General features: G+C 43.7%; 2 protein-coding genes across 3 annotated transcripts in view; one reads left to right on the forward strand and one right to left on the reverse strand.

Annotated features, from left to right (window-relative positions):
* The window catches only part of LOC120795795 (protein kinase C-binding protein NELL1-like), a 240,812-nt gene that overhangs the window by 112,936 nt on the left and 113,655 nt on the right, over nt 1–14,221 (reverse strand). The gene's annotated exons all lie outside the window — the stretch shown is intronic.
* On the forward strand, nt 7,661–13,974 carry LOC120795805 (piggyBac transposable element-derived protein 4-like). Of its 2 annotated transcripts, none has more exons than XM_040137983.1 (2): nt 7,661–7,954; nt 9,759–13,974. In XM_040137983.1, the coding sequence occupies exon 2, from the start codon at nt 10,455–10,457 to the stop codon at nt 11,844–11,846; it is 1,392 nt and encodes a 463-aa protein (XP_039993917.1). In that variant the 5' UTR covers nt 7,661–7,954; nt 9,759–10,454; the 3' UTR covers nt 11,847–13,974. Both variants share the same exon structure in this region, with proteins under 2 accessions (XP_039993917.1, XP_039993926.1).

A 14,221-nucleotide genomic window follows, 5' to 3' on the forward strand; every position in this document is an offset into this window, starting at 1 on the left:
AAAAAAAAAAACACAGCAGAGGTTACCAGGTAGCACCAACTAAAAACAGAAGGCACTCCCAGTAATATGTGATGCATATACAACAAGGAAAGACTACTTACATCTGTTTGTTTTGGAACGAAGACCAAAAAAGAAAAAAGAAAAAAAAAAAACAGCAAATTGAGGGAAATTATGGAAATTACTGTGTGTGTTACAGAAACATATATGCTGTAAATGAAGGGGATCAAAGCTAAATGTATGTCCTTTTTTAAAACTAAAGGTCTATTTCACTGTGGTTTGACTGGGCCAATGTGAATTTTACACTGCAACGTACCTTTCGCATTACACGAAATGTAAATGTCTGCCCATGTCTGCACTGGGTGACTGTTAGGCGCCGTGGCTACTGACAAATCCACTTAGCATTGTCGGACAATGAGGACCGAATGGACTGATTACCTCTGCTGCTCTCCGGGACGGAAGAACGTCTGCCGCGGGAAAGTTGGTGAACTGTAGCGCTTCTCCTCCCCCCTGTGACGCAGCTAAGAGAGTCACAGGGGACCCATCTTGTTGCTTCCAACAATGACCCTCGTTTATCAAATCTTCAGCAAAAGGGGGCCGCAGCAGCTCAAGTGCTGGAGGAGAAGTGACATCTTCCGCATATGATTCACGATTCACTATCCCATATCTAGATGAGCTGCGATTTGATTACTGATTGGTCGGATTCAGCCTATGGACGGAAGGATATGTTGAACCAGTCCCTGATTATTTATGACACAGGCCATATAATTTAGATGAGGCAACTCCTAAGATAGTTTCCCCCCCAACCTTTCTGTTCTCAGCCACGTCGGTGCCAACAAGTCTCCATATCTAAATGACAAAATAGGTAGTTTGTCGGTGACCTCAGATAGGTATCAGATATCAAAATCCTAGAAGCACTCGAGATGAGACACATTCCAGCCAGATGCTGAGAAGGTATAAAAGCATGTTTCTCCCGTTTACAACTCCCATCTCTGTGCCATGAGCGCTACAGGCAAGAATAACCACTTGAAGAGTCTGTCGCCTGCGATAACGGCAGCTACAGTTGCACTGAAAACAGCCGTTGTTATCGGGTTATACAGCCAGCGTTCCGCCATATCTCATTAGGGCAACGGAAGAAGGCTTGCTTGTAGTTTGTAAATCCAATTCGCCCATGTGTTAGTTCAAGGATAGTGTTCGCTACTTAGCTGGATGACCAGTCATTGTTGTAACCATGGTTGTAACAAGACTGCCCAGGTGCTTGAGTTATTCCTTTCCTGGCACTCTTGGCAGTACGGTACAAAAGTTGGAGATGGTCGTATATATTCTCAAAGTCTAATCATTTCCGATGCATAATGCAAATTCGAATGTAACAGCCCGTTACAGGTACATTATTAAAGTCCCTGAATGTTTTAGCATTTCTATGGCAGGATTCAATGTGTGAAAATATCCTCACCTTTATCGCAATATTTGGTATTGTTTCTGTTTCTGCTGTTGTCTTACAATTATTGTAAGATCTTATTTGAGCTCATCCGAGTTTGATTAATGAGAGCCACTGCTTGCCGGTAATAACAAGTTTTCTTCAAGCTTTCTTTTCATCTCCAGCAATCTTCCCCTCATCGCAAGGAATGCACCGATCAAGTGTACTAATATGTTTTTGTTTTTTTTTTTAATTCAACTTTCAAGGACCATAGAGATGTATCATGGGGGTGCATTAATTCGATCGAGAACTCATGAAGAAACAGCTAAATAGAATGTGAGCTGTTACCAGTGCTGGCTGCCTCCTTACAGCCATTCATTCTCCGGCCTACTGAACCTCGCTGAGCTCTCTTCACAAACACAGGCTCGCTTTTTTGCAGATTTGTTGAAACCTGACCTGGGGTAGCTTTCTTGTCATCCACTCAAATAAAGCAGGCTGAAGGAGAAAGCATTTCAGAGTTCATGTGAACTTCTACCAATGGGCCTGGTGTGGATGCAATCAGTTTATAGCCCGAATTGAGTCTGTATTGGGGCCTGAAGGTTTTGCCCAGAGGACGGGAATGATCAGCAAAGTGGCCAGCCTTGATATTTAATGAGCTCCGTGGCCGTGAGAGGTCAGAGGAGTCGGTTATCTTTGGATAACCCATCCTCTGACATTTTTCCAAAGTGCCCCATTCACGGTGCGTCAAATGCTGCTCGATTTTGCCGGTGAGGCAGAAACAAACTCACAACACTTTCGTGCTCATAAAAAAAACAAGATTTCTCTCAGTAATCAGCTTAAGGCAAGAAAATGTGTTTACGTAATGTTACTTCACCGTGATTCCTCTGATAAACCCCTGCTGGCTAAATGTCACTCAATTAATGTTTAAGAAGTTGTCAGACTTCTTAAAGTCTAATGCACTATAGACTTCTATAGTCTAATGTACTATAGGTCTGGTATTGGTTTAAAGTAATGGTATTGGTTTAAAGTTTCAGTTAATTAAAAATCATTTTCAGTTAATTAAGAAAAATATATATTTGTGGGGAATGTAAGAATGAAAATGTGAGAATGGGTAAAAAAAAATTCAGTCTCACCAGCAGGTTTCTTTGAGATTGCTGTGCACAAAACTGACCAAAAGTTGCACTGGCTTGTTAGTTTGATACACATTACTGATGGATCAGTTCAGGTGGAAGGTCAGAGACTGCTTGCTAACATTTGATACGGCCGACCATATCAAATGTTATGCTTATCAGGAGTGATACACAACTACCTCAAAGCCGCCTGAGAAGACTTCAGGGACAAAACAACTGCGGTTCTTGATTGGATTTTTTTTTTTTTGAAAAGTGCTACAATTAGTAAAAACATTACACACATTCTTCTGATACCAAAAAAATGCAGGCTTTCTGAGCTGGAGAACAAGGGAACGTCTTCTGGTGAAATTCTTCTTATCGCCAATTCCCGACGGGACTGAAAACAGCTAAACCTTGATTGTTTGTCAATAATGGATGCCCACATTTATTTAAGCGTAGCCCACCATGGATACACGAGGTTTTCGTCACAGAAACTACTGAAAACGACAGCTTGGTGGTTTGGTCTGTAACAAGATTTACCTCCTACCTCTGCTATAAAGGATCTCACACTTATCAGCCTTCTGCACACCATTGTAGACAACGTGATTTTTTTTTTTTCTGCCATGCACATGCACATAACCTTTAAGAAGCTGAAGTTACACATGGGCAAATAATCAGGCTTCGCTCTCTTGGTTAGTTTCCAATAAATAATTGTGGGCACTGAATAAGCCAAGCAAAACTACAGGTGTAAACAAAACCTTAATCCCTTTGAAAAATGTTGTGTTTGCAGGTGTATGTCTGAAATCAGATTAGTACTGAAACAGGGGAATAATCATATCTGTACAGTGCATGGAAACCAATGATCCAAACAAAACTCAGAGAAGCACACACACACACACACACACACAAACACACACACACAGTACGTGTTAGAACATCAACGCCCAGACGAAAAGTTAAATTAGTTAACTTGTTAAACACAGATCAGGGGGCGGTAGGTATCAGGAGAAGGCTCCTCACACTCCTCACATGTACTGCATGAGAGGAGTGTGTGAGCGGGGAGCAGAGTGGGCTGGGAGTAGGAGGTGTGAGGACCTGCCTGGTTAGACGCAGAGAAAATGGAAAAAGGGAGTAGAATAAAATAAAGATGGAGGCGTAGATGAGCAGACAGCGAGGCAGCGGTGAGACCAGAAATCCTTGGGAGCCCAGAGAGCGGCGGATGCTGCAGACTTTGCTGCAGAGGTCTGAATCATTCATTCTGCTTTAGTGAAAAAGTTTTTAATGGCAGTCTCAATAAACATCAGCCCTGTGCTGTGTCAGAGGAGCTGGTTTTTTTTCGTTCCCCCCCCCCCCAACAGCATGTGAATGCTGCTGAGAGAAGATGGATGGTAAAGGATATCACTCTGCGCCTGTTCTTTGCTCATCTGTTTCTTTTTACCCTTTATCTCTCTATTGCATACACACACACACACACACACACACACACACACACACACACACACCTGCTGACCGAGGGTCATGAAAGTTTTAGAGGCTCGGCTTGAAGTGCTCACCGTTTTCCGAAATGCAGTCAAGGTGACCGGTTCCTGTCTGGTATTTACACAGCAGTTGAAAAGAAAAAAAAAAAAAAAAAAACAGTGTAAAGCATCCACTTGATGCAATATGCATTATGTCCTATATATATTTAATCCGGGGAAACGGTAATAAAAGCTGCACGCACATTGGGGATGGGACATGCTACTGTTGCTCCACACAGCTCCGGGCAACACCATAAGTAGATCACGACGACTCGGTTCTCCTCTTCCACTCTCTCTCTCTCTCTCCGTTTGCTCTGCTCATTTATCTAAACTGCTCTCTGACCACCTTAAGGTCCACACCAGCGGCATAACAGCAAAAGGCAATTTCTTCCCTTGTACTTTCTGAGAGAATTTTTTTTTCCCTGCTTAATGAAAAAAATAAAATAAAATAAACTGCGGTCAGGGACTTTCAGACCAACCCATACTGTACGAGCGTTTTCTTACCTGGTGCCCTTCATCACGTATCGGTTTTCAAATCCATTACAAATAACCTCTTAAAAAGGATTTGTATGTTGACTGTTTTCTGACCTCCCATGATTAAGGTCTGGTTAGGTTTGGGCACAAAAACTACTTGGTTAAGTTTAGGATATAAACAAAACAAACAAACAAAAAAAATGCAACCAGTTGTCTGTCACGTCAAAGTCACAATCTCGCGGCTTTTTAATGCGCCGCCATCCACCATAACCTCGTCCCTTTGCGGCGCTGTGACAAATGTCACATTAACTCTGCCTTTGTTTCTGACTGATAAAAGTCGCCATCTGCACAACCACCAAGAGCTCCTAGTCAGGTAAAGGTAAACCCAAGTTGTGTTAGTCATTTGAACACAGGACCGACGCTATTTTTCCCGGGGGCGGCGATGTCATTTTCCACGTTTGAGTTAATGTTTCCCTCAACACTGGCGCCTCCAGGATAATTCAACAATAACATATGTCTATGTTATGGCCACTGGCTACAAATAATTCGACTTCAATTCTGACACATCTTGGGGTTTTTTTTTTTTTTTTTTTTTTCTCCTGTACTACAGCAACCGTAAGCCTCAGATGCCCCTGATGTGGAGAAGAAGCCAACCCCGAGGTGCAAATTTAAAAACATTTTTGTCATAACGAACCGAACACCACAGCGTAGTTGCCACATTCATCTAAAGTTGACCCAGGATTCAAATGTGACAGGGTTTTACACTGTTTAATCTTCAGTTATGGCTTCCTATTAGTGCTGCTGGAAACACAATTTTAATACCCTGTGATCGGACGTTTCTTACCAAAGTGCACAGTGTTTATTGCGTGCACAGGCCTGTACCGTTTACTTTTCAAATCAAAGATCCATATATTTTCTGGCCCAAGTGTTCATCTTTTGCACCGACGATTCAACCGGAGTAGTTTCACGTCCATCTGACACTTGGAAGCCAGTCACCTGACACTGTTTAGAAGATGACCGGGACCTTTTTTTTTTTTCTTCCAGAACCTGGACGGCCACAATAACGCCTCTCGCTTCACTACATCCACAGCTCCGACCAGCCACGGCCCCTCAGACGCCCACAGAGGGCATGTGACGAGTGCCATCACCATCATCACCCTTTCCCACGCGCACACACACACACACACACACCGTCCCGTCAACGGTCCTGGAAGCACAGCGCATAGAAGAGACATCCATAACATATATCATTAAGATGCCTGCCTGGTGGCTACGTCCACCATTTCCATGATTTACTCTGCAGCAGGGAGAATTCTTTTACCCTTGATCCAATTTTGGTAAAACACGAAATGCACATTTACACATTACCAAATTGTAAATGCTCAGTTTGGTTCCCTATTCCCTTATTCTCCACTGCTGGAGACTGGCAGGAAGGCCTTACATATGGGTATAAGTCTGTACATTTATATGCATTGAAATAACATTACTGTGACTATTGAGATCTAAGACACACCCACTCATTTTGTTTTAACACCCAACATTGGCACTAAATCCTCATTTCCTCCTAAGTCTCATGCGCAGTTGCACATTTTGGTGATTAACCTTTTTTCATAAAGATCGCCGTTTCTGGGAACATCGTGTCCTAACTAAACCACGATGTGTAGACTGGAAAAGTCATTTCACTCACTCTCTGGGAGCCTGTACAGAGGATTTATTTGGGATTTTGGTGTTTGCTTCATCGCAATTATCACTTGTGTATGCGGAAATGTGATCACGGAACAGCACGTGTACCGGGAATAATGTCAAAATCAGGAAGGATTTGGTTTACCCAGTCTCCACATTCTAATTTTTCTGTTCATTGACCTACCGGTTCAGATGAACTCATGGGACTGGTGTTCGCACCTTGGAGGAACTGCACCCTCTGTACACCTTGTGCACAGCAGAATTTCCGCCAACTTGTAAAATAAATAAATAAACAAACACATAACGGGGTAAACTTACAGTATCTAGGGACACGGTGCGATGAAAAACAAATCCACAAAAGGCTGAAATGTGGGTTAAATGGGACCTTTAAACTTTCCCGAATTTGACAGAATATGACAGACTGAATAATTCATAACCTCTTCTTGACTCCGGCTGTAAACAGAAAGACTGAGTCGTTCTTGCACATTTTGTTGTGCTGTGAAATGAGAGGGGACGCTTTGGTCATATACTGTATCCTTAACTGAAATAAATAAAGAATAAGCTGGGCCATAAAATCTCACATAAACTGAGCTTAATGTCCATGTCTGCAGCATGGATTTCATCGCCTTCCGTAGAAAGCAGTCCCAAGTGCTTACAGTGGGGTCTGGATTGTGAACTGACCCTTTACCTGCTTTTTAATTTTTATTTTTTTGGAGTGCAAAAGGAGGCGACCCGAACCCTGCGTCTCTGACTTCCTTAACCAAAGCTCTTTGAATAAATAGCATAGCTCCGGCTCCTTCATTCATCTCCTCCGAACTCTATGAGGAACTAGGGTTATAAAAAGTGAGTGGGAGTATAGTCAGCCTCTTAACTGCGGCTAACACCACTGTCTCGGATTTTTTTTTTTTTTAATGGGGAAGGGGAAGCAAGGTCGTTCAGCGGCAGCCGCCTGGTCAGACTGGCACCGGATAACACCGATAATTATGAGATCCCTGCACTTTCAAACGCATATTAGTGCACGATGTCGTGCCCACGCACCTGACAAATACACTGCCTTAGATAACAGCAAGGCAGCAGGGTTTTTTTTTTTTTTTTTTTAATAAATACTGAATTAAACAGCCAACTCACAGTTGCAATTCCTGCCTTGCCAGCTGAAGGTTTCACAGAGTCTCATCTAATGAGTCTCCCATAAATACCTCTATCAAACAATAAATCAATAACCAAAAGTATGTCATCCATGGAGAAAATTCAGTCAGTCTTCGGTAACAGCAAGAGATGTGAGCAGTAGTATTAACCACAGCTGAAATTTGCAGAAGCCCAGGAGAAAAACAAACCAATCCGAATGGCCTAAACTGGCAGAGGTCTTTTAATTTCCCAAGCCAATCCCAGGAGCGCATCTTTACATGCGTGTCATTTATTGGCTGCATTGTGAAAACACTGCCTTTTCTAGCCGTATACAATAAAGTAGGAGACGGGACATCCTGTCGGGGCAGAGAAACCCGCGTAAAAGGAATCCTTTTTTTCCCCCCATAGTGTGGAGGAGAGCGTTTGGAAAGTGTGGGAGGACCCACGGGAACGCACCGCTGAAACTTTCTACAGAGGAAAAGTCGTGCAACCCGCCGGACTCTCTCTGAAATGTTTCTCTCCGAGTCTGAGGATGAATTAGAGCGGCTCCGCACGGATTTGGACTCGGCGAGCAGCGACTGCAGTTTGGAGGAGGACTACATTCCGGGCGGGTTGACCCCGGGATCGGATCAGTGAGTAGGCTGCAGACGCTCTCTCGAGTTCGCTTCAGTCCAAACCAGTGTCGGGTCTGACGCATACAGAGGTCATAGGAGTCCTAAGATGAGATGATGAGCAGCGCCACCAGACCCGTGGTCTCCCCGTCTGGTGGGGACAACACGGGAATGACACAACCGACACGGCGCTACACACAGGCACACTCGCCGACCGGACCGGTCTCGTGTGGCGCCGGCACACTGCGGGCGTCAAGGGTTCGTGCGCACGGGCTGCGGCCCACGCGCCCTCGCCGAACTTTGCCGGTGCACACCGAGAAGTAGCAGGTTCGGGCGGCGTGCAAATCTGCAGCGAGCACACGGAAGTCCACGTTGGGCAGGCCAGCCGGGTTTGTCCCTTCTGGCCGTTTAGTGCTGTTTAACAAAGTCCGCTACAAAGTGTCTTCACTCTGCGCACGCAACCCTCTGCTTTTTCGGCCCTTTTCTTTTGTTTCTTTTAGTTTTTATAGATTGATTTATCTATTTTTAAAAAGGGGGTGACCCATGCCAGGGTGGCGGGGCAACCCACTCTGCCGTGCCTGTGCGTAGTGCACAAATGTTGCACCACAAGTCTTTTATTTACTGCATCCGTTGACTATCAGCTCGATATCAAATCTGGATGAAACATCCCATTGCTGCATGGTCATCTGGTTGTTAGCGCACCGGCAAGCAGCGAGTTCAAAAGGGAAAGACGTCGGGTCGGTTTGAGGAGACTATGGAACAGATGAGAATCTGATATTGGACAAAGCCAACACTGTGTGTCATCATCAAGACGTGCCCGGCCTTAGAAAAAGGCGCAGTCTGCTGCTTTTAGACACCATTTTTTCTTCCCTGGTACAACTAAGCATGTGAAAGCTGCTGAATAATGTCTAACGGGGCTCAGGAGGAGCTTTGTCAAGTGTGTAAATAAAAAAATAAAATCATCGAGGAATGTCAAGTAGATATTCATAACAGAGAGCCTGCATTAGGAACTGGAGGTGTGGAGATTAAAAAGATTTGGCCATTTGCCAGGCTGGGAGGGTCTGACGACAGATGTCACTGAGCTGCATTGAGGGATCCAGTGTTTTTGAAGCCTGAGCCATACTGGGAAGTTAAAGTCGGGATATCTCGGCCTCTGCTACTTTGATTTTGACCATTTTGTTTCTTTAATCTCTCTCTTTGATGATCTCTCTCTGTTGCATTAGGCTGCATTAGTCTTACCGAGGTCTGTTTGGGTTTGTTTTTTTTTTGTAAAATCAATTAAGGAAAGGATGGTGGTGTCTGTTTTTGTCTAATCCGGATAATTAAACACCTGACAAATCAAAGTACTTCATCACATTGATGCAAAAATTCATATAAAACACCCAATATTGCCACAAATGACTCCTGCTCAGTGATTTGGAACCTTGCCCACGATGACCTAACACAACCAGGGACCGTATAGCAAAATATCGTCTCTAAATGTATATATTGACATATCTACCAACCTTAGTGAAAATAATACAAGGACTCGCCATCCCTACTGACTTACTGACGTTTCTTTGTTCATAATATTACATCATTACCATTCTTATGTATTAAAGTGGTAGGAATTCAGTATTACTTATACTATGAGAACCATTTCATATTACTTCTGGCATCCATGTTTTTTTTTCCCCTTTTTTGGAGATAACTTAGAATTGCTTTATTCATTGTTTCTTACACCCTTAGTCTTACTAGTAAAGCACGAAATCCGCAGTTAACAATATCCAGATATAAGGCATTACTCACTATGTCATTAATCCTTCCCTATCTACTTTATTTACAGACAAGACTTCACTGATGAGGACAGCTCAGACGAAGAGTGGGATAATACGCCCACAAAGAGAAGAGCTCCCAGGAAGCGTTGCCGCGCTGCTTCTGCTTCTCCAGCGTCATCGTTCCTGAAGTCCCCGCCTAAGAAGTGGGAAAAGAGTCCCCACAGAAAGAAGATCCACTATGCATCTACACCCACAAAAGAATCCTCCTCCCCCGGTACTGGCAAGTCACTCTCCGCTCCACGCGGGAAGAATGAAAGTGGAAAGAGGCAAGCAGAAAGACGGCCTGTGACAGAGGAGGAGGACAAAGCAGATGTTGGAGACCGCTGGTATGACATTGATGAGGATGACGTCGAGCCTCCTCAACCACGGTTCAGACCTGAGAGGGACACAGGGCCGCAGCTGAATAGAACCGCACATTACACCCCACTGGAACTGTTCCAGCTGTTCTTCTCTACGACAGTCATCAGTACATTGGTAAGAAACACCAACGCCTACGGGAAGAAGAAATACCAAGGCCAGCGGGAAAGCTGGGTGCCTGTCACAGCAGCAGATATGTATTCCTTCATCTGCCTTGTCCTCTACATGGGTATTGTGCCACTAAAAACTCTGAAAGAGTTCTGGAGAGGATCTAAGCTATTCAGCCTGCCATTTCCTGCCTCTGTCATGCCCTGCAGACGCTTCCTAGCCATTTCCCGAGTCTGCACATGAATGACCCTGCAGTTGAAGCAGCAAATGACCAGAAGAAAGGGACATCAGGGTATGACAAACTTTTCAAGATAAAACCGCTATATGTGCAGATTTTGGAGGCCTGCCACACTTTCTTTCATCCCCACCAGCATATCTCCATAGATGAACGGATGGTGGCGAGTAAAGCAAGGATCGGGTTTAAGCAGTACATAAGAAACAAGCCTACCAAATGGGGCTTTAAGCTTTTTGTTTTAGCAGACTCAATATGTGGCTACACCCTGAACTTTTTTGTCTATGGGGGAAGAGAAGGTGAACCAACGGGGAAGGGGCTAAGCTATGATGCTGTCATGAGACTGCTGAACATCCCCTTTCTAGGCAAAGGATATAAGCTCTATGTGGACAACTTTTACACCAGTCCAACTCTATTCCTTGACCTCCTTAAGAGAAAAATCTGGGCGTGCGGCACTGTTCGTTCCAATGTAGCAGGTTATCCCAGAACGAAAAGTAATGACATGACCAAGAAAACAACAAGGGGAACTATCCGGTGGATCAGAAAAGGGGAGCTGTTGTTTGTTAAGTGGCTGGACACCCGCGAAGTAACAATGTGCTCCACTATACACAAAGCATACAGCAATGACGTGGCAAAGCGCAAAGTGAAAAACGCAGATGGACAGTGGGTGGTGAAGCAGGTGCCTATTCCAGGCTGCATCAAAGATTACAACCGGCACATGGGAGGTGTCGACTTGTCAGATGCGCTTATTGGGTACTACAATGTCCTCCATAAAACCCAGAAATGGTACAAAACTCTGTTTTATCATTTTGTGGACATAGCCACTGTGAATGCCTTCATCCTTCACAAAGAAATGTGCAAACTGCAGAATCGGCCAACAGTTACACAGAAAAACTTCAGGGAACAACTGATTTTGTCCCTGGCCGAGATTGGGTCCACTCCACGTCGGTCAGCTCCACAGAACTTCATGTCGCCTGCCTCTCCTTTCAAAGTCCCACCTGCCTCCCTGAGAACTCCGTCCGTGTCCACAGTGGCACCTGCCTCTCCATCCAATGTGCCGCCCACCTCACCTCCCTCCCTGTCCAACGTGCCGTCGGCCTCGCCGCCTGAAATAGCCCCCGGCTGTCCGTCCACAGTGCCACCTCCTCCTCCGCCGTCCGCTGAGGTGCCACCTGCGACAGCTTCTGATGCTCCAGGTTTAGGTCACCTGCCGGCTTACTTTGTAGAACAAATGAGCAATGTGGCCCCGAGAAATCGGGCCACCGCCGGCAGAAGGGCATGTGTGGTCTGCAAAAGAAAGTCGCCAGTCTATTGCAGCACTTGCCAAAAAACACTTTGTTTTACTACTTTAAGAAACTGCTATAGTGAGTGGCACAGAAGCAACAGTATCTGTATGTAAGTGCTAGACTTACTTGATATAGTCTGTATAAAGGGCCTTTGATAGGCGGAGTCAACTAATTTGTTTAGCGTCTTTACAAACATGTGCCTTTGATCACCAATGGTGAACAAATGTCTACTGCCTTTTGGGTTTCCTTGCCAAACTCTCCTGGACACCTACAGGTATATAGGTACCATGATTACTCCGGGTACCTAAGAAGCCTTTTCAAATGGTCTCCAAGTAGTATGCGATGTCTTGGGATAATCGACATAGAATAGATAATAACCTTAAAAACCTGTGGATAGTTAACAAGATGAGGATGTAGATCCAAGGAGGTTTGGCTGAATTAACCTGTGAAAATGAATATCTATGAATATCTCTTTTTTTGTCATTACCGATTCACAAACCTCAAAGTTTCTCCAAAAGCCCCTATTAAAAACAAAGATTTTATAGGGACTTGTAAAGTGTCTTACAAATCAGGAGGCAGCATGTTACAGTGCAGGGTGGATTCATTTCAGTGAGAGCCTTGCAGCAGCTTTGCTCTAGCGACTCTGGAGGGGGGGTTGTAGTTGCCATTCACGGGGATAACAATGTTTAGTGACAAGTGCTGCAGTTGTCCCTTCCCAGTCTGTGAGGGCTTTTGTTAGGGGGTCTTTGACTAACCAGCTTTAAATGTATTATGTGGGAGAGGGACGGTGAGTAAAACTGGATCACATGCTCTTAAGGAGAAGGTGCCGGGCGATTTTATTTTCAAATCGTACCCCAAAACCATTTCTACTGGGACCGATTACGATGCTTTAATACATTTCATCGAATAAGGTATAAGGTCCACTGAAAACTTGGACTGAAAACGATCTGAAACTACCGAAACTATCATCTAAACCATCAATGAGAAGTGATTTCATACCCAGTAACTCAGAGTCCGCAACAAAATTGGAGACATATCTACCTACCTCTGCCTGGAAGACTGCTGAATAAAATAGATACCTCATCCTCTTTTATTATCTGCAACTAAGATCCTTTCTTACAACATTCCTGCAACTTGAAATTACTCCGACGGTGCTCACTGATGTGGTGATGTTGCTTCGTTCGTGCATTAAGATTTATGTCAGGAAAGTAGTCCTCATGAATTATTACTGTAAGTTATATGCTGTAAGCACTTGAATGTAATAACTGATGCAGAAAATGGTTTTTTAAACTACCACAGAGTATTATTACATGTACACCATCATGAGTATATTCCTGGTTTTGATATTGTAACTGGTTATTCAGGTCTTTGTTTCTGTCGTTATCCAGGTTTTGGATTGTGTGGTTGGGCGCAGGCATGTGCTTTCTGCATCTCAGCTAATCTTTGACATTTCCAGTTACCTCAGCAGTTGAGGATGAACCCACATTGGTTTCTGGTCGCATTTAACATGCTCAGTCAGATTTGGCTTCTTCAGAGTGACTTCCAGAAACCATAATAATGTGACTCGAGTTGAGGATGCGCCAGCATAGATAGCAGACAATTACAAACCTGTATAAGGTGCTTTTATTCCACATTACCCCGGTACTCCTGGCTGTGATACCAGCGTATGGACTTTAATGAGGATTTCTGAAATTAGAATATTAACATATATATTATATATACATATATATTAACACACACGAACTTCAAAACCAGGGCTATGGTGCATATAACTACAACAATTCATTGCAGTTTACCTGATCAGCTCTACCTCACTTCAGAGAAATTACATCAATTCAAACTTGAATCAGCCGACATGTTTTTCAATGCGGTATTTTTTTGGTACAACATCTGTGACAGAAGGAGCTACTTCTCCACTGGATACAAACATTCCAACTGCATATTTAAGACGTTCTCTGTGTTTATAGAAATACAGTATTATAGCTTTATGTATTGCAAAATGAGTAGCGGTGACCTCAAAGTCTCGCTCTCCTGTACTCATAGCCAATAGGGTTTTGGAAGTGAACATATGTGTGCCCCCCCCACATTCTCAGAAAGCAGTACAATGATTTAGGACATAATTTTGGACGGTATGGACACACTATGAAAGCAAGAAAGTAGTGTTATGTCTTAGTACCTCTGATTAACTGACTGTTGTATGTATGTGTATGCGGGTTGGGGGAGGGGCTTGTTCTTTTGTATGTTCTGTAAAAATAGAATAAATTTTTTTTAAAAGGCTTCTGAAAATAATGTTTTTTATGTTGTCGTGGTGATGGTGTTTGTGTGTGTGTGTGTGTGTGGGGGGGGGGGGGGGGTGCTGGTTTAATTTGTGGTTAAATAAAGGACATTATTTGAAATAATATTTTATCAAATTTACATATAGTGTAGGTTTTGGTGTGTTGGATAAATTTGTAAAAACTTAAAGCGTAGAGTTGTCTAAGAAGAAAGA

This window comes from Xiphias gladius, chromosome 1 (genome assembly GCF_016859285.1).
Source record: "Xiphias gladius isolate SHS-SW01 ecotype Sanya breed wild chromosome 1, ASM1685928v1, whole genome shotgun sequence".
In the NCBI taxonomy this organism is placed as follows: Eukaryota; Metazoa; Chordata; class Actinopteri; order Istiophoriformes; family Xiphiidae; genus Xiphias; species Xiphias gladius.